This window comes from Pogona vitticeps, chromosome 7 (assembly GCF_051106095.1).
Source record: "Pogona vitticeps strain Pit_001003342236 chromosome 7, PviZW2.1, whole genome shotgun sequence".
Taxonomy (NCBI): domain Eukaryota; kingdom Metazoa; phylum Chordata; class Lepidosauria; order Squamata; family Agamidae; genus Pogona; species Pogona vitticeps.
In genome coordinates, this window is record NC_135789.1 from 30,587,170 (window position 1) to 30,608,150 (window position 20,981).

The following is a 20,981-nucleotide window of genomic DNA, read 5'->3' on the forward strand; positions in this document are numbered from 1 at the left end:
AGCAATGCACCGTTAGAGGCATGATAATCCCCCCCCCCAAAAAAAGAGGCTGTTACTTTGGTGTTGATTGTGGGAGGCTTGTTGGTGTTCCCTGTCTAGGGGCCAGTAAGGAGATCTCCATATATTTTTCAGCCTGAGCAAGAACAGCAAAGCTCACCCCAGCTAAATCCAGGTGTGCTGATCTCAAAAGCAACTAGCTACAAATAAGAAAGTAATTATTACAATGTAAAAGTGCGATCATTAATTCCTTTTTTTGTAACAACTGAGACATAAACTAAGGTTATGAGTATGACTTCCTAGAACAGGAGATAACACACCGCTTTTTGTAACGTGCGAGGATCCTCGTTTCATAGTTTCATGGGGTGGCCTCCATACCTAGGTACGGTTCGTGCTGCAGGTGAGCAACGCCTGGAATTCTTGTGATTTTAAAAAGAAAAAGGTCACTTCTGAACAGCAAAAAAAAAAAAAAAAAAAAAAAAAAAAAAGAGAGTAGTAATAGTAGCCTGGACTGGACTGCTTTTAAAAAACTGCAAGTATAACTGACTACTCTGGGGGTCTTGGAACTACAACCACCTACTTTTAAAAAGTAACTTCCAAACTTGCATGCCTAAAGCAAAACATACAGCTAGCCCCTGTCTCCACACTGCTCTGGCAAGGAAAATAAAATGGGTTGAATTTAGACCCAGCTGTTAAAAGTCGCAGTGGTTTTCTGACTAAAGTTCTAGTTATGTTAAAGGGTCTGCTCTTAGTTGTGACCACATCTGCATCCAGCCAAGAAATAAGAAATTAATGAGTGTTTTAGAAAAGCCTTTTCATGGTGCTAAAATCTGCTCCTCGAGGCAGTCGTCCCGCTGCCCAAAGGGCTTAAGGAAGGCCTTCAGATTCCCCCAGGAGGCCGCAGGTGAGACTCCTGACTTTGCTTCTGAAAAATCTCCTGAATCCTGGATCCAGTAAACGTGATCTGGGGCTGAGGAGTGTATTATAGGGAAAGATCTACCCTGGTGAAAAGCCCTCTAGAAATAACAAGTAAGGTTCCCTGAGACAGAAACGAGATGGAGCCACACAACTACAGTAGTTTTCCACATGGTTGTGTCTTTTTTTTTTCCCCCAGGATGATGATGATGGTGATGGCTTCTATTTTATCCTGGCTTACCTTCAGTGTACTTAAGCTAATGTGCATGGCCCAGCCCCTCACAACGCCCGTGTGAGGCAGCACAAGGTCCAACGGGAGTGTGTGACTGACTCAAAGGGACTCGTGGCGCTTTATGGTTGAGTGAGGGCTTGATGCTTGGACTCCTAAATCCTAGACTATCAGTTCCAGCCACTGCAGCGCCTGAACATAGGAAGATTTCCATGTGAGGGAATCGGCAGCCACGAGGTGCCCAATCTTGGTGCTTCTGAATACTTCCATCCATGAGCTGGATGTCAAAAAAGGGCCACACTGGCAATAAGAGTTGCTTTTGTTCCTCTTCAGTGCAGTCTGGGCTGCACCGGGATATAATTAATCTGAATTTAAATATAGCTCATGGAGAGCAGTTTGATTCAACAGTGACTAGAACTGGCAAAAAAAAAAAGCTATTAGATCGGATGGCACTCATCAGAAAAGTTACTTTGGCCAGTTGGCGCCAGACAGAGCTGCTATTTTAGAAAAGCAACTGAAACTGCAAATATGAAGAGCATTTTGTTGGAAAGGTCCACAACTTTGCAAACTTTACAATAATGGCCAGTTTAGAAGTAAAAATGATTCAGAATTCATTGTGCCCTGTGGCTAAATACCCAGAGGCTCCTTATTTGTGATTCAACTTCCATTTCTGGTGAAAACTAAGATAGCGTGTGGTAGATCAGCTTGGTTTTCTTTTTAAAGTCCAATGACTATGTCTATTTTGGTATGAGCACCTTTATGCAAGGAAGGAGGGTCTTTATAGGGTCTCTGTGTTCTGGAGAGCCCTGGCTGGGGATTCTGGGAGATGTAGTCCAAAAAAGTAATGGCTCAAAACTCAGACTCTGCCTGACTCTCTGCATAAACATTGTGGGTCTATTTATGACCCAGGAATCAGGGTGAGTAAAAGCCTATTTATTTGAAAGATGCTCCTTGCCTTCTTAGGTCTTGAGAGTGGAATTGGTATTTTCAACACTGGCCTTTTTCTTATTGGTGTGCTACCCCTGGCTGTTCATTTCCTTTGGCACCCATGGCTTTTCTACCAATATTGGATTTGGCCCCCTCTTTCTGTAGAACAAATATTATAGCAGATTGCCGAGGACCTATACGTCATGTTAAAATAAGCCAGCAATTAAAGAAACTAAATTTAATCCATGGATTGGCAGGGGTGGGGGTGGGGGGAGGAAGAAAAGAAAGAAAGAAAGAAAGATGGATTTGCTGGCACTGGCAATTCTTGTGTTCAAGAAAAGCCAACATCTGGAATTTTAAAAAAGTGTTCTTTCTGGCATGGATATTTTCTTCTGAAGGAGGAGAGGGTCCTTTTCTCTCTCTTTTTCCACTTTCTGGAAAATATGGGCTGCTCCGCATGACTTTTATTATGCCATTAAATAATTCTTATTGCAGCTTGTAGAAAAAAAATAAAGTCTCCTTTGAAGGGAGAACCTCCCGATGGAGGACGAGAGGGCAAAATGCTCCATAAGGGAGGAAATCCGTAATTTCTGTAGGCCAACCAGGATTCCCCCAAGGCTCCCAAGGTAAGAAGAAGAGGGGAGTGCCAGTCCTCAGCCACAAAACTCTTACGATGGAGCACTAATGGCTACTGGGCTGGAATGACACTACAGCACCCAGGATGTCCAGGCCTGCCTAGTCGGGAAAGGCTGATCTAAGCCCTTATTGTCAGCCCTGAGGTCCCAAGGGGGAGAAGAGCCTTACACTGGAAAAACACCAGTGAAATTTGTTTTCATCTTTTTGAGGAGAAAAGCTGGAAGGAGAGGGGAAATGCCCTATAACTATAATTTGTTAAAAGCAGATGCAACAGTTAACCATGGTTAACATAAGTCATGATTTGTAAAACCATTTACAGCTGTAGTTCCATATCCTGGTTTTGTACTTAAGGCTCAAGGACAGTTCAAGGAAGCCTCTGCTATTCCGGTCGCCTCCAGATGTTTTGGATTACAGTTCCCATCTCTTATAACCACTGTTCAAACTGCCTAGGGTTAATGAGTTATATTCCATACACCTTAATGGCACTGGGCTACCAAAAAAAAAAAAAAAAAAGGTAGATGTTCGGATTCATACTTCACCCAAACACAGAAATTAGGATCAAATTATCTGCTTACAGCCAAAGTAGCACACAAAGAGGAGGATTAAAAAAGAAAGTAAAATCAATATACTGTATGATTATGTTCTGCGGTTACAGACACAGAGAAATTAAAGCCAGTTTTACTTTTGGCAGCAGTGTGGTAGCAGTTGCCATAAGTTACAATGTTCTTGGAAAGCCACCCTTACGGTCAAATTTCCACCTAGTGCTTTCTGAAAAAGAGGCCACTGCAAATAGAGTTTGTTCTCTTAGCTTGCATTTTATCCTGCTGCTTCCACAACCAATTTGGAAGGCAACAAACGCAGCCCAGGCTGCAACCCCTTGAAATCCTGGCAACACACATGGTCCATTTCTCTGTTTTTAACCAGAGTACTCAACTTTAACTTCCAAAATGGTAAGGGATTGGAGATGATAGAAATTAAGACATGCAATTCTGAGCTTCTGGGAGTTGTGGTCCCCCCTCTATATAAGGGATTATGGGAGCTGTAGTCCAAAAACCACCAGGCTTCCCATTTCTGTTTTAAATCCTATCCTTATAGCTGTCAAAATGGAAACCATGTGATAAAACAAAGTTGAATTCTAGGGTCAACCTAATCAGCTGGCCTTCAGAGAATAGTGGAATAATCATGGCCTGGATTTAGCACTCAGGGCATTATGTCATGCAGTGAAACTGAAATAACGAGCACACGCAAAGGGCGCGTTCTCCTCTGCTGCTTCCAACTTTGGATCCTTTTCCTCTTGGCTGGCAGAAGCAACCCAACATCTGCATTTTCAAATGTATTTTGGGGTTTTAAACAGCTTTTTTTTGGTCATCTTTCAAACCATTCCCTTTGCTTTCCCTTCATTGTCCTAGAAATGGGATGTCCATTTGGGAAGGCAATGAACTTGCTTCTACATTTTTAGAAGTCTAGAAGTTTCACTGCCTGAGCCAGCAAAATTAAAAGCTGGGCAGAACCACATGGCTTTTCCTTGGTGTTTAAAAAGACGTAGACGTTATCAATCATTGGATTTTAGCCTGGGACAAAATTCTTAAAGAGATGGTACGACCAAGAGTTTGGGAAAGTTACTTCTCTTGGACTACGATGGCTAATAGTTCAGTCAAGCTGTGGCGTCTGGGAATTGTAATTTTAAGGGGACTCTTCTGAACTCTGGCAGCCAGCTGCAGACTTGAGGGCCTTCCTGCTCTGGGTGCCTGAAGCTCTCTGTGTCCCTGTTTAATTTAAAGAATAAGGAAAGGCCACATATGGTAGTTCCCAAATATATGCCATTAAGTGCTCTTGGATTTCAATGTCCAGAAGGCCCAGCCAGCATGCATGGCTTACAGGGAGACCTTCTGAGATTCAACAACTTCTGGGCAAACCTCAATTTGAGAATGGTGAGGGACAGTATTCCATGGAAAAGGGGTGGGGAGAGACTTGTGGCCCCTTCCTGATGTTGCTGGACTACAACTCCCATTACCCTTTAAATGTGTTCATGCAGGCTAGGGCTGATGAGAACCCGTCCAACCTCCGGAGGGAGAGTGGGCTGCTCACCCTTCCCAAGCTTCGGCTGTTCAAATCTTGGAGAGACTTTGGCTCATACCTCAGACAACATCTGCAATGTGGCAAGATAATTATGGCTTAATTAACTACGATGGTTAATAAGCAGCAAACCTCAGGCCTGCTGCGACTTGGCTCCTCTCCTCCCTCTCCCTTCCCCTCCTGAGCCAGGAACGTCTCGCAAGAGGCCGCGGCGGCTTCCGAGGAAGCCCTCCGTGAAGCCCGGTCCGGGGCGAAGCCCCTCTCTCTCAGCATGGCACGTGAATGGGCCACAGGTGGCAGGGCCAGCTCTCTGGCGGGGTTGTGGATCTCAACCCCCCCCCCGAATGTCCTGGGCCAACGTACCATGTGGCGAATGGGGGATAGTAGAATGGAGGCTTGTGAGGTCTATTTCATCACCGTGGGTGGGTGAGGTGAGCAGCAGACAGTAGGGGTGAATCCTGATCTCAGGACTGGAGTCCAAGATATTTTGCTGCCTGAGGCCAAAGACATGACAGTGTCCCTTCTCTCTCCAAGGCAAAAGCCGCCTGGTGAATCTTACTTCTGTGCCTGCCATGAGACAATGCCCTCCTTCTTACCCGAGGTGGGAGGGGAACTGACGGGACACAGAACGAGGCTGTGTTGTTGTTGTTTTCAAAATGTGGGAATGGCGATGGAAGAGTTAAGAGGAACCATTAGGAAGCTACTGCCACTGACCCCCTCCCCCAAATGGTACTCCTAAGTGGCTACCTAAGAGTAGGGCCAGCTGACCCTTCCTCATGATGCTGCCTGATGATACCCATGTTGGTGAGGCATCGAACAGTCACAACAAGAGACTTAACTTTTGCTGTCAACCAGTGAGGTGAAGCCAACCACAAGAGAAGCAATAAAGGCCTTCTTTACGGAAGTCAAGAGTGGAAGACCCTCTTGAAGTGTCGTGGGGGGGAGGGTCACACCGCCTTTGATGAAGAGCAAAGAGCCCTCCCAATATCTAATTAGCTCATTTTCATTGCATCCGATGTGTTGCTAAAGGGGGACTGTACACACGGCAGATGTGGTTTACGACACCCCAAGGTATTTTATAGAGGGATTGTTAGCACCCCCTTAAAAATGCACACACAACAAGTTGCCTCAAGTAACATTATAAAGAACAACACAATGCTACAATCAGGAATTAAAGCAGGGGGGGAGGAAATTACACAGGCAAGATGACTGAATGCCTCAAAGTTGCTTCGTTTCAGCAAGAAAACAGAAATGCGGTTCTCCGCAAGCCATAAGGAACCAATCAAGGGCCATCCTGAGAAGGTGATGAACTCTCAACATGCATCAGAAAATAATGGAAACCAGCAAGGGCTGGTTCCGTCGGAGAGAAAAGCAGAACGTGGGAGCCATCCAGAGACGGCAGCCCAAACAAAATGGATGCTGGGACAGGTAATCAATTCAGTTTAAACAGGTGACCGAAGGCACCGTCTCTCCCTGTCCTGAAGGATTAAAGCATCTTTCTCCAACGCTTGACTTCAGAGGAAACCTCAAAAGATCAGGAAGAAAGAGAGAAAATTAAGGAGTCGATCATGCCCACCACTTTTGGAATGCGTGCACATTCTCCGCATCCTCCTGCTCTTTTAAGAAAAGCGGCCAATCTGAAGATTAGATAGCTTCCTTTCCTAGCCATTTATCAATATGAAGCAGAAAAGACAGCTCGGAAGCTAGGAAAAAAATCCGGCTTCCATGGGGATTTCTGTACAGTATCATTCAGACAAGATTTTGTAACTAAACACACGCACGCACGCACACACACACACACACACTCCTTGGCCCCCCACCCCATTCATGGGGCGATAATCACTGGCTTTATATACATTTATTTCTCTTTTTTTGAATAGAGCTGGGATGAAGACTTTTCACAGATACTTCATTATTGCATTCCCAAGCCTTCTTGTCACATTTAGCTGATGCTCAGGACCCTCTTGGGTCCCAGTGTGATCCCATAGTGTGCTACAAGTCATGAACTGGAATTTAAGAATGCCACTTTAAGAATGTCTGTTAGCAAAATATGGGCAAAAGGGTGTATAAACACCCCAATTTATGTACCAATTGCATGTAAGATGGGAAATGTATACAAGTTTTCACTCAAAAATTTTTTTCCTTCAAATCCTCAAATTTCAAGATGAATTTAACTTTACGGAACTTTAAACTGAAAACACTCTCAAAGCCTGGCCAAGACTGAGCTTGAGACTGTGAACACGAGAGAGAGAGAGAGAGAGAGACAAACCAAAATGTAACAATCTGTTTCCGTCTCCCAACAACATCGTGCTTGAACGACAACCTTTGTATGTGGTAGTTGAGACAAAGGTCTTGGCTTGGCCAATCCCAATGACTAAAAAAAAAAAAGAGGTCCCGTGATTCCTGGGGGAGGTCCGGGTATTATTGGCAGTTCAGATCACATTTTGCAACAGTAGCTGCACCCCAAACAGAAAGAAAGAGCAATACTCCAAGCTGAAAAGGCGTTTGACCAGATGAGCTCAAGAAAGCTTTGACAAAATATGTTCGTTCCTAAGGTAACACTAGACAGTATTTGGGGGAATCGAATCCCTGGCGTGTCAGGTGGGGTGGGAAAGGACCACCGCTGGAAGTCTAGGAGAGCGGCTGCCAGTCAGTGCAGGCAGTATTGAGCTGAAATGGAGACAGTCTGGCTCAGTAAAAAACAGCATTAAAGGTTCTCATTGGGTGCAACCCAATGCTTCCCAGCACTCTTGTCCACAGTCAAGAAATACGTCACTGTGGGGACAAGATAAATATTTTGTCAACAGGTATCCCCAAACGGATGCTTTCTGGAACTTTCTGGGTGGCAACCCCTATTCTCCCCCAATACCGGCCAAGCGGCCCATACCATCTGGAGGGCACTAGAGTGGAGAAAAGACACTTGACAATCCCCCCCCCTGCCTACTGGGAGGTTCTCCCTTCGCAAACAACCCCTCAACCTGTTTTACTGCCCTTCCATTACCCCTCCTCTTTGTTGCTTAACCAGAGAATTATGGTTGGTGGTTACATATAAAGAGCAAAAAGAATCGTTCTACAACTGCCGGTTGGATATTCCTCACAATGGAGGAACTCAGAAAACCCATCAAGGTTTTGCTAATGAAATTCTAGCCGAATTCCACGCCGGCAACCAGATCTCTATAAATTACCCTCTGATGCTTGCGAGGATTATTTTAAAAAGGGGTCTGTTATCCTGCAACTGTTTTTCACCCCCAGAAGTCTTCATACTTATAGGTAATCTGAGGCTCCTTAAAGGATCAGCGGCATAAGCAGACCAAAATGGAATCCATAAACAGCTGAATCAGCCCGGGCATCATTCCCTTTCATCTTCGGTGAGCCGGAGGGGTGAAGTGGAGGAGAGACCATTTCTGGCGGAGCCCGTTCAGTCTCTGGGTATCGTCTATTCATGCCCCTCTTGGGAGCAACAGGCTGCAAACGCAGCCGGATTCCCTTGGGGACACCAAGATGGAGGAGCCAAGCCACCAAAGAGGGAAGTGAAAAGCACTCAAGAGGCATAAATACCAAGTTTGGAAAAGGGTGGGGACACCAGGAAAAGATTATGGCACCACAAAAGGTCTGCGGAAGAGAGCATCTTTTTCGGCAGGGGCAGGTTTGGGCTTTTCTAGCAGAGGGCTCTTAAAAGGCTTCGTACTCAGTTAGGGATGGAGATGTTGTGAGTTTTGGAGTCTTCTTGAGCTGTCGCTTCTGGGCCTGTTCTCAGGCTCCAGACCTCCGGGTCTTGGCTGTGGGATGAAATAATCTCTCCTGGACCAGATCAAACTATCCTGGACTGCACCGACTGTGATTCATGCAGGTCTTCGCTTCTTTAGATTATTTCAAATCCACCGATTTAAAGATCTCCAAGGAATGCTGGAAAATTTCCACCTAGAGCCTTCCACTGAACTCCAATTCCCAAGATGCTTTCGGGCAAGCAACAGCAGTTACACCATTTTTCCCCAAAAAAAGATTTCTTCTGACAGATACTCTTACTCTCAACTTAAAAAAACAAAACACGTTTTTCTTGTTTTCAGCACCTTCTGGCTGAGGCCGATAGTAATGAACCAAAAGCTTCATTTGATTTCAGTGTTCTTACAATCACCTCCCAGATTTTAATGTGGATAGTTCAGTATTTGCAGTGGCATGAATTGCCCATGGAGGAGACGCAGCCTCTGAGAAAGCCATTCTGTCTCTTCAAACTGTACTATTATTCATTCAAATAATAATATCACGGATAATAATCTGTAATAACAACAAGAATAAGGAGGAAGAGGAGGCTTGGTTCAAACCTCCGTGTCACTGAAACATGATTTAGGATCATCACCTGCCTTCCTCATCCTCCTCCCAGCATCCTCGGCCTTTCATGAAGCCAATTTCCTGAGCGCTCGCGTCTGTTCCATGGGAACAATCCTTTCTCAGTGCCCCTCTTAAGTTGTTGATCCTTTAATTTCCTCCCCCCAGTTCCTGCAGGCAAACGAGGCCTACGTCTTACGCGGTGCCTCTGTACTAATCACTTGTGGCAGATGGAGTGGAAAAAGAAATCGCGCCTCTGCGCTTTGCTCTGCGCTTTGCTACCTGTTTGGCCATAAGGGGTCACTAAGAGGCATGAAAGGGCACCCCTGATTTAAAAGCCAGCGGGCTGAATCTCTCTCCGGAGGTTTGGTTTGGTTTTTGTTTTTAAAAAATCAACAACACCCTTTCTGTTCAAGCCTACCCTCTGCCAGAAAAGCCAGGCCATGGAGCGTTGCTCCCACGGCTGCAGGCCAGGGCCGGCCCGACCATTAGGTGAAGCACAGCAGCCGATCGGGGGAACACGGGTGGACAACCACATCTTCCTCAAACCCCAGTCATTCCCTTCTGTTTTGGAAGGCAGGCCTGAACAGGCCACACCGTGTATCCTGCACAGACTCTGGCCCTATGACCTGCATGAATAGTACAATTCAACGGCCAACCTGGCCTTCTGCTCTGTGTGGAGTGAGTGGGGAGAACTTGTCCTTCATTTCAGGCATCAAAACATCTTGGGGCCATCCTGCTGATCCTAAAGCTTACAGTGAAACTCTATGGCGAAGCAGAGGAACCATGAAAAGGTCTGGGGCCATATCCTGTAACCACAGATTACATCAGATGTTCCAGAAAACGCAGAAATAACAGGACGGTTTCTCATAAAAGCTTTTTGGGAAGCTAAAACCATTTCCAGGGGTTGGTGAGGGTTTGTTGCAGGGGAGAATCCCATCCCCTGGAGGTTCCCTTTTATGCTACAAAAAATGCAGGCACAAGAGTCTCAGCAATGGCCTTAAAGTCATGCGCAGCCCCCAGACCACATGATCTCCAACTCTTGCTCTCTAGCATGAACTAACACGGTGACCATTATTAGTTGGCAATAACAGGTTGCTCTAAGGTAAAACTTGATCCCTTTATCTGTTCAATCTGTACGCAGAACATATTGTATGGAAAGCCAGACTAGATTCAGATGAAGGAGGAGCGAAAACTGGTGGAGGAAACATCAATAATTTAAGGTATGCAGATGCCACCATCTTACTGGCAGAAAGCAGCAATGATTTGTAGCGAATGGAGAAAGTGACAAAGCAAGACTGTAGTTGAATGTTAAGAAAACAAAAATCCGGACTACAGTAGAACTACACAACTTTAGCATTGACAGGGAAGAAACTGGAGTAGTTGGAGATTTTGTCTATCTTGGTTCAATCATCAATCCGAGTGGAGAGTGCGGTCAAGAAATCAGAAAAAGACTGAGACTCAGAAAGACCGCAATGAATGAAGTAAAAAAGATAATGAAGTATATGGAGGTATCACTGGAGACCAAGATCAAGGTCAGCCATGCTCTTGTATTTCTGATCATCATGTATGGGTGTGAAAGATGGATTGTAAAGAAAGCTGACAGGAGGAAGGGAAAAAAAGGATTTGTTTGAAATGTGGAGCTGGAGTAGAGCTTTGCAGCTATTCTGGATAGCCAGAAAGATGAACAAGGGCGTCCTAGATCAAATCAAGCCTAAAATGTTGAAGCTGAGGCTGTCCTACTTTGTGGGCTCATCCGGAGAAGGCAGGATTCTCTGGAAAATACCATCATGCTGGAAGGCAGCAGGAAAAGAGGAAGACCCAATATGAGATGGATTGACTCCTTAAATGAAATCACAGGGTTGAGTTTACAAGGGCTGAGCAGGGCCGTTGAGGAAGAAGGCATTTTAGAGATATCTCATTCATACGGTCACCTTACTCCAAAGGCACCTTGATGGCACATAATGACAAATACAGTTTTTCAGGATGCAGGGGATCAACCAGGAGGTTTGAGAGGGGAGATATTAAAAATATAGAGGCTAAAATCCTGTTGAGTAAATTATGCTTGTACAAAGGTGGCAGCATCAACAGCACAGGGAGTCTGGTATCACCTCCATGTAGGCATAACTTAGTCCACAGGATTTAGGCCACCAGCTGGAAGCAAAGAACTCAGACTTCTTATAACTTGCCTCCTGGTTTCAATTCAAAGTCTCTCTCTGTGGACTAGAAACTTGGCTAGGGAGATGGCTGAAATTCCGAGAGTTTATAGGTGACAGCACCATAACGTGGAGTCCAGAGCGCCAGCTTTTGCTGAAGAACAGTTCGTCTCCATGGCATAAAAAGGACTGACAAATGCAGCGCCCGTTGATTTATGTGCTGCTAATTCCTTCCTTAGACATCAGATTTTGGGTTGGCCTGATTGCAGCGGGAAAGTCTCTGCGCACGGATCAGCCCTGGGCTGGGGCATAAGATCCTAATTATTTGAAAGCCTTTTGTTTTCATAGTATGCTCTCTGTTTTCTTTTTTCTTTCTGTCTATTTTTCAATGTGTTCAGATCAATGGCATTTTAATGACTTATTAAACTGCTTTTTTACAGCAAGTTGTCTGTTTGGTCTTGCTGCGCGGGGCTGCGTTTGGGACCACAGAACCTTTTCCCTTTTAGGCTAGCCAGGATGTGGGAGAAAATCACAAACATCCATATGACACTTCCTAAACATTTTAGGCGTGCACGCACAGAGAGAGAGAGAGAGAGATTGAGAGAGATAACTAGAGACAAGCAGGTATGGAATTCAAGAATTCCTCTGGCTCACATCAATCCGGAGCCTCGTTCTGTTTGCAGCACAAATATGACAAACGCTCCAAGAGCAGGTCATGACAGACTGCTTCAAATTCTAAAACAGACTGCCCCTGAATACGGGGTTCCATTTTGCAACCGTAGGTAGGTACAAATTCCCGGGCTTCCCCTGCTCTCCTGGCTAACTCATGATTCAAGCAATGCAAAGAAAACAGTCTTGATTAAAGGGGGGCGGGGGGGCAGGAATTATACTCAATTTTCTTTTCAAAGCATTTACAGAAATACAGGGTTCAATGATTAATATCCAACCCTTGGCCAATACAGGGAACCTGCCGCTGAGCATCCCTGACGGATGGCCCCCATGACCTCTGCTTAGAAACCTTTTCATAGGCAGTCCATTCCGCTGTCAAACTGCTCCTATCACCCGGAAGCTCTTCCTGGAGCTTTTAAGTGGTACTTACTGGACTACGAGACCCAGAATCCCACAGCAAACATGGGCAGGTTACGCTGCTCAGCTCTGTGTCTTTCTAATGTTTAGTCAAAATCTCCTCTTCTGTCATTTGAACCTGTCCAGTTATTTTCTTCCTGGCCCACTCTGTGCAGCAACAGAAAACACATTTCTTCCGTCTTCTACGGAAGAGCCTTTCCTATATTTGAAGCTGCTGAGCTGGGAGAGGGAGAACTGAAAAAAAGGACATACTTCCGTGCAAAAGTTGAACTGTGGAACTCCTTGCCAAAAGATGGTAGCTTCCAACTTGGATATCTTTAAAAGTGGATTAGATAAATTTATAAAGGATGAGGCCATTGGTGGCTACTAGTCAGGAAAATTATATACAGTATTATCACATCAACTCTCTGGCCTTAGTCCAGTTTAAACTAATATCAACATGTTACTTATTTTAAAAAAAATCTGGTCATTTTAATTTCTTCAGATTAAAGTATATTCTCGCAATACTTTGAACTTTAAATACTACTCAATTTGAAGAAATAAACCCAACCCAACAAGTAAAAGACCTCTTTGTAAGATGTGAAGTAATAGGCAAAGAAGCAAATTGATTTGAAAAATAAAATGCTAAAATGCTCTTCTGACAAATAAATGAATCTGAAAATACACAGTACATATCCCAAAGTCAACAGGCTTTTCAAATTACTGTACTAGAGAACTCTCTAAACATGAAAAGAAAAATTCTACCTGGGATAAAAAATCAATCCGTCATTCATCAGTCTTTCCAGTTGCCAGGAATGAAGAAATTCTTTCGAAATGCATGGAATCTGAGCCAACATTCAAAGTTCGGTAGTTGAAGGACGCACAGGAATTAACTGAACACTGAAAGCCAAACCTATGAAGGGGGATGCAGGAGAGGGAGGAGACAATAACATTAAAATCTGAATTATTTTACAGATAACAATCTTTATCTCTCTTTTGCAATACAATGTTGAAGAGGAGTATTTGTCAAAAAAGAAGTTACGCTGGCTTCATCATGCCAGTAGCAGTATTTATTTATTTTAGATTTTTATCTCAGCGGACATAAACTGGGGCCAGCAACAGTTAATGCAATCAATAAAATGCAATAAATAATGCCAGTAATAAAATGTCTAATAAAATTAATTAATAAGCTGAGATAAACAATACAGCAATGCCAAGATCAACAGCAATTGAAGTCATAAAATAGCTAAACCATCTTCATTACATCTTGGAAATGTCAGGGATTCCACAAGAGCTCACTGTTTTGAATTGGTCTGTCCACTGAAATATATACAGGCTGGAACAGGTCTTTCTAAACGAGCTGGGGGACAGAGTGCAATAACAAAGGAGCCATCACCACAAAGTCCCCTAAATCTTGTATTGTCTGGTGACGGTACGTCTGATAACTTCAGTGCATGGAAAGTAAGTTGAAGTTAGTTTTAATGAATATTTTTCATTAATTTGTAGTATTTTAGGAGTTGTGACTTTGTAAATTCTGCTGATAAGGTATCAAGTATTCACAGTGAAAACTTCTAAAGCAACCTGATGGGCAAAATATTAAAAAATTGGCTGGAATCTTCACTAGGGGCCAGTTCAAGATATTTTGCCACCTGTAACGAAGAGCAAAATGGCTCAGAGATAAAGAAGAAGAGGTAAAGCAAGCTTTTGGCTAGTGCCTAGTTGGATATTTTGAGTTGACATGGCTTAAAAATGCAACACTTTGTTTTTTTAAAAAAAGATTTTGGATTTGGCAACTCTGTTAGTGACGACATTCAAGATTTGACTGAGAAAATGGTCACTTGGTGAGTGAATTCAAAAAGCCAGAGCCACTCTTCAGGCATCAGGTTAGCTTGTGGGGCTTTGCGGAGATGGTGTGGCACAAAAACTATTTTCTCCCACACTTTGTTGGCTGCCTCCAATATCTTCGCAATGGTTACTCCACTCTGCCCAACAGTAGGGCCGGCTTTGGTCTTGGAAATCTCAATCCATCTACTATAAACCTTTTCCAATTAAAGGCTTCAGGCCCCTGCAATTTCCAAGGAAAACTCCATTGCTTATTATAGTAATATCTACCCCTAGACACTTAAACCCGTTTCATGCTGGAATAATTATTGCAGCTATTAGCCAAGGACATTGGGAACTGAGGTGGGGAGGAACAAGATAGCAATCCGTGACAAATTCTTATCGGCACCTTTGCAGGCTGCCAGGCGGAAGCCATGCCGAAATCTGTTTTCATCTGGTTTCGATGTGTGACCCTGGGAGTCCCATTTGCAGCATTTTTCGAGGGAATGCCACAACAAGGAGAATGGTTGGAAGCCAAAGGGAAGAGGCATGGAACCGCCAGCTGGGTTTGGCTTTAAGAAAATAATAATTATGGGCCCAGCGATTCATTCCAGACAGAATAATTTGCAAGGAGCAACGCAAGCTTCTTCTCCTGTGACAAGCTTGGACTTCTGAGGCCACTAAGGGACTTTTGAAAAGAAATGAAAAAGAGAAAAAGAAACAGAAAAGCAACAAGTGTAGCTGCTATGCAGGGATTTCACCAGCGTCTGGATGGATGTTTTGAGTTAACACAGCTTTAAAAAAAAAAAGGCCAGCTAAAAGTCAGCATGCCAAGAATCAGGCAAGAGGTGTGTTTTTATGGCATAGTCATAAAACCACAAAATTAGTGGCGGAGAATGGAAATTCTGACACATTCTTGATATTAATAGCAGGAATAAGCAACGACTTTTTCTCTCTTCCAACCCCCCCCCCCCCCCCCTGTGGCAACACAGTCTGCTTCTGTCAATGGGAAGGACCAGCCTCAACTTCTTAGCAAGAGTGCGATGCTATGGATTTCAGAGTTGTGGGTCGAAAAAAGCTTGGGAAGAGGGGAGTGTGATCACTTAGGGATTTCATCACTTAATTGTGTTAGGGGAAGAGAAGGGTGATGTGGGAGCTATAGGTTTGGTTTGGGGAGATCCAGGTTGCAAGCCATCACCTGTTCAATCATTCTGAGGACAATCCTTACTGAACTGGGTGTGGGTGGGTCCTCCAGATGCAGAAGACTACAGTGTCCATCATGCCATCCAGCCTGGCCACAGCAATGAGAGAAAATGTAAGTCAGATATATCTGGAGATGTCCCCTGAAGCCAAGGTATTAAAATGCTTGGATTCAGGAATTGAATTTTATGGGAAATTAAATTTTATTCATTTCTTTAAACTGTATTTATCCAAATATGTTTGTATCTAGTACTTTGGCTCCAAAGTAACCCATAATGTAGGTCTATTTATTTGGATTTATTTTTTAAGTTTTAGATCCAGTCCTTTTAAAACAAAAAAGGTGCCCAAGAGGGTTAGTAGTCAAATCCATAATAAACCAAGGTGACACAATACTATGTACCTAAATTTTTTAAAAAAATCACAAAACAGCAAACAGTTATGGACAAGGGGTTCACACTGGCACGGAGTATAACCAGGACAGGAAGAAGTTGTGGGGAAAGAGTAAGATATTCCAAGGAGAGGCTTCACCTTAAAAAAGTTTTTCCCCCCTCCTTGGGGAAAAAAACCTTGAGAAGTTAGGAAACAAATCCAATATAAGCACAGTTCTTTGGAAATGCCTGACCCACACTGATGCATCTTTGTTCATCGGCCGTTTCCTTTGGAGGGCCGAAAGACAAAACAAAAAAAAGAAAAGCTGCACTGCAGGCAGAGCACAGGAAAATTAGGAGCCCCCTAGTCGGCTAAAGGCTTCAGGGCACCGCAGGTCCATGATTTCTTCTGCACCCTAGTAGCCCCAAGGTGGGCAGGTGGGTGAAGGACTAGGATCAGAGCTCCAGCACTTCTTGGACCTTTGCTTCCATGTTTATCTTCAAGGACCAGGCAGACACTCCGGGCTCACAACGGGCAACCTTGGAGGTGGTTCCCGTATTTAAAAACACTGTGCTGCTTGCTACTGTGTGCCATCAAGTCTGAAACCAGCTTCTAGTGACTCCGGCATGGCTTTCAAGGGAGGCGGGGGTAGTTTTGCCAGTTCCGCGTTCCCCGGGAGTCTCCTGGGCTGAGCGGAGGTTTGAACCTAGGCCTTAGTCCATCATTCTACCCACAACGCCACACTGGGCAGTGTGTCTCTCTGAGAGGGAAGAACGATGTATTAAGGTTGCATGGTCAAGAGAGAGCCAAGTTCCTAGAATCCGTCAGAGACGGATAAGTGTGTACCTTCAGCCCTGTCTAGACAGAGAAATGCAGGGTTCCCTCCCAGAGTGGACAACAACTCTGGAAGGGGATGTGGCTGGCTGGGTTGACTGGCTTGTGTGTGGTAGGCTCAGATTTCAAGCTCTTTGGAGAAAGCCAAATAATCCGTCAAAGGCATCCCTCTTCTGAACTTGTGGTAACCCTGCTGGGGCAAAGCAATGCCAGGCTGCCAAGAACTGGGGGCGGGGCGGGGGGGGGGGGGAAGACTGTGTTTCTTCAAGGTCAGCTGTGGCTGGATGGAGAAACCCACACTCATTCAACATGGAAAGGGCTGTAAAGAGAACCTAGTGGTTTCCAGTTTAATGGTAATTTTGATTTTGTACTTCTGAACGAAAACACAGGTTCAAAACCCACTTTTTGACGAACTGTGTAACAGAGAGTCAGTACACAGTCCAAAAATGTGTATATAACTAGGTGTGTTAGGAAGAACTGCATGTAAAAATGTATCCATTAGCACAAAAAGGTATTTATTATGTAAGGCACTTACTGGGAAAATGTGTACATCAGTGAGACTGCATTAAAAGGTACATTATTAGGAGAAAGTTATGAAAAAATGCACATATATTTTAATACAAGTTTGTACGAAGACATGTGCGCAAAGTTTGTGATGTACCAGATTTAAGATGGGGAAAAAGAGAAGCAGAGAAGAGAATTAACATTATTTCACTGTGATCCAACTTGTTTCACAGCAACTTTAAACACAATATGCCCACCTTAGCCCTCCAAAACTGAGTAAGTTATTCCAACAACAAATTATGTCCACATGCTATTGTCGGTACCAAAGGGAACATTAAACAGAAACATCTATTACGGATTGGACATAATATTATTCTATTATCTCTTATGGATTGGACAGCATCTATTATGGACTGGACAGAAACAGTTAGACCAGGATCTAGGATATAGTTCTTCTGATCCTGGTCTAAAAAATGGCCTGTAAACCACACATTTTACTCTGTGACTACATATGAGCAAGCCAAAGTTTGTACAAATATAGGGTAAGGGTTTGTTTTTGTCTCGTTGGGCAATCTATAGCTTCCTTGATGTTATTGGACTATAGTTCTCATCAGCCATAGCTAAGGGGGAATGATAGGAGTTGCCATCTAAGAATAGCTGGAGGGCAGCAAACTGCCCCCCTTCCCCTCTTTACACACATGGACATATGGTGAGAGAAGGGTTAATATGAGCCTGGTTGTACATGCAGCAGACCATCTAATTACCAGAGCAATCACAAGTACACTTCACTCGTTGGCCCCTTATGGCTGGCATTTACATCCCAGTTCATATTAGCCTTTTGTTTCATGCAGGGAACATCGGGAGAAAGCTAGATGTTTTAAACCAGGCCAGACTTCTTCTCTCTCCCCCCCCCCCCCAAGTTCTCAGTCAGACAACTGCTCAGAGAGGAGACAACCGATGGTTCCCCATATGTTTTGAGTCTGGATACGCCTGTTCAAGAATATCCCTGGGTCAAGCCTCAGAATTCTTGATGGCAGACAGTCAACACCAGCTTTGCTATAGGGCAGAGACTGGAATTCAGGCCGAAACGAGCAGCCAATGGCTGTTTTGTCTGTGTTGTAGTTTTACTCGTGATCTCCTCTATCTTCTGGGCCGAAATAACATGGTTGGCTTCAAAGTAAAACCTCAACGGGGACAAAATAGCCACTGGTTGCTTGTTGACTTGGTGCACACCCAATGGCAGCCACCATCAGATGGTCCACCATGGAAAGCCAAGCATCTGGGGCAACCCTTGGAGGCAGTATTGCATATGTCGGATCAGCAGACCCAACATATACAATATTCTATTGTATATGTTGGGTGCCTTTCCTTTTCTTCATCTCTGAAAAAAATCCATTATTCCATCATGGATAAGAATTCTCCCCACAAATCTGGATGTTCCTTGGCAAATATTAAATTAACAGCTGATGGGCCATTAGAATGACACGGCCACCTTGAGCTTCAACCTGGTCACCCACATTATCTGTCTCTGGAAGGGATCCAGAGCTCAGAATTTATTTTGAGGTGAACTACAACTCCCAGAATTCTCTGACCAATACAACTATTTGCCATTCCAGCCAGGAGATTCTGGGAGTTGTAGTCTACAAATCAAGTGATATTCTGAAATTCCAATCATTAGACCTTGGACTTCCTTGACACAGTCTCCTCCTCACTGTGGTTTTTGCATGCGGCTGTCTCTACGCTAGCTGAAACTGATGCATTTCTGTATTTTTTTTAAACAGCACCTGGCATCCTTTCAGCAAATACAGGTTAAACCACAGCAGTACCAGAATGAAGAAACCTGCATCAAGGGTGCAATGGTGGAGGTTGGCCAATTTTGCACAGAAACAGGACTCTGTTAAAGCCAGAACCACCCCTCCCTCCAAAGATGCCAGTTTAAAAGATAAGGGAAGAAAGATAACTCTCCATCTGGAATTAATATTGATTATTTTGGGGGGAGAGTTGGGGGGCATCCTAAATTCTCCACCGTTTCCAATGTTTCCCGTTTCACACAATTTAACTACCGAAACCTCTTGAGATTCTGGGTCTTTAGACGGCAGAGTCAGTGCGTTTCACAACGATGAGGCTAATGTGTCAGGACTTGTAAAATAGCTCTTAGTGGTAGACTTCCATTTAGGCTAAGACGGAAACGGCCTTTAAACGGTCATGGCTTTAATATCTAGTCCATTACACTGGAGCAAGGTCTTGTAAAGAGTCAATTATGGGATACTTCTGATTTGACCCACATGCAAGGGAAATCCGCTCTTTTGCCTTTAAACGGCTCTAGTAAGTGTCCTGTTTAAATAATTAGTGACACTTTTTCTTTGATCAAGTTGATTTGCTTTCTTATTCTTTTCTGTTAATTTGGAACTTAATCCATGTAAAATCCAGGGTCGGCTTTAATCTGCACTTCAGAAACTGTTCTTTGTGGGGGGGGGGGAAGCCCCCGAATAGCATGAAGTTACCGAGAGATTTTCCAGAAAACGTCACCAACATTCCCCACCCCAAGACATCTTGAATAAGGTAGATTTTCTGCATCAACGGGAATGTTTATCAAATCCAGAGAATAACACAGAAAATGTGGCAAGGCACAACATCCCAGGCATGGTGATACATAATACAAAATAAGCAATGGCGAACATGTGAATAGAGCTGGCTATTTAAAAGGACAGCTATATTGGGGTCACGTCTGCTGTGGGAGCCACCCCTCCTGACTCGTTATAGGTGTCCAGATAAAGCTGTCCTTAGTCTCCATCATTTCAGAAAGAAATTATGTACCCATTTGAATTCTCCCTTTGTGAAATATCTTTCTCCCCGCAGATGGAAACATAACCCTTTAGAGAGAAAGGACCGACTTCTTGACACACTACTTTTTTACTTGCTGGGAGACACCCGTTTGGGGAAGGCCACATCATGTCAGTGGGTGCATGTCCCAAAAAGTTCCCCACATGAACGCATATGATTCCTACTACTCTCGGGTGCCGGCCGGGGCTCCCTGCGTAGTCTCCTCAAGCAGCTACTCTGCTCCAGACAGAGCCTTGATTTGGGCAGCCCAATTGAGCTCTGATCAGAGCCCAGCCCGCTGCCCGGTCCTTCTTCCCCGTCAACGCTTTTCAAGTCACAACCCCTTCAGACGTTGCCCTAGGGAGTGGCCATCTTCCACAAGTATTACCCTTCGTGTAGTGCTGTCTTAAGGCATTGTGGGAAATAAAAACGACAGCGGCTTAGCATCCCTTGAGCTGCTGCCCTTCTTGAGGAGGGGAGACTGCTGCTGACTGAGGATCAGGCCCATGAGATGGCACGAGGCCAAAGATCACTTCTGAGCCCTGAAATATCTCTGCGTAATTACTGTAGTATGATTCGGGGGTGGGGGTTTCATCTGCTATGGGGGTCTTTTCCTCTTTTTCCCTAGAATCGGAGGGGTGGGGTGCAACCAAGGGAAACACAGTGGCTCCTCCTCTTGGGGTGTCTGATTCACCAACCAGAGCCCTGTGCAGAGATACCTGCCACTGGGGCTGTAGGTGGGCGGGCGCCAGTCCTGTTAAGTTGGAAGCAGGAGACCCGCTGGGTGTCTGTGCTGGAGATTTAAGATCTGGAGGACCTCTGCTGTTCAGATCATGTAATGCAAGGAGCGTCTGCTCTCTGCTCTTCCATCACACTCAAAAGGCACCAGATACGGTCAATTACTGTAATTAGCCCCCCTGGATGGCTGAAACAATCAACCATGTTCACTCCATGAACCAAAGGAATGCCATAACTACAGCTTGAGAATAATTCTGCCGCCAACCCTTCAGTTTATTCTCCTGCAGATCCAACTGATTGGGGTGGATGAAGGCTGGGAGAGACATGACAAGATTTTTCTAAAGTTTGCAAACTGCTTTATGTTT

The 20,981-nt window shown here is 44.4% G+C and overlaps 1 protein-coding gene across 4 annotated transcripts in view; it reads right to left on the reverse strand.

Moving 5' to 3' along the window:
* Positions 1-20,981, reverse strand: part of LOC140701753 (Fanconi anemia group J protein homolog) — a 170,100-nt gene that overhangs the window by 18,390 nt on the left and 130,729 nt on the right. For 2 of the 4 annotated variants that reach the window (XR_013538084.1, XR_013538085.1), the window contains exon 23: positions 13,093-13,240. Coding sequence is in view for 1 of the 4 variants with exons in the window: in XM_078379290.1 (XP_078235416.1) it covers positions 13,185-13,240 (56 nt within the window). In the remaining 3 variants the exon portion in view is untranslated. Of the gene's footprint in view, positions 1-8,419; positions 13,241-20,981 lie in introns of those variants that run through there. The other 2 variants (XM_078379290.1, XR_013538086.1) reach the window with 2 other exon arrangements.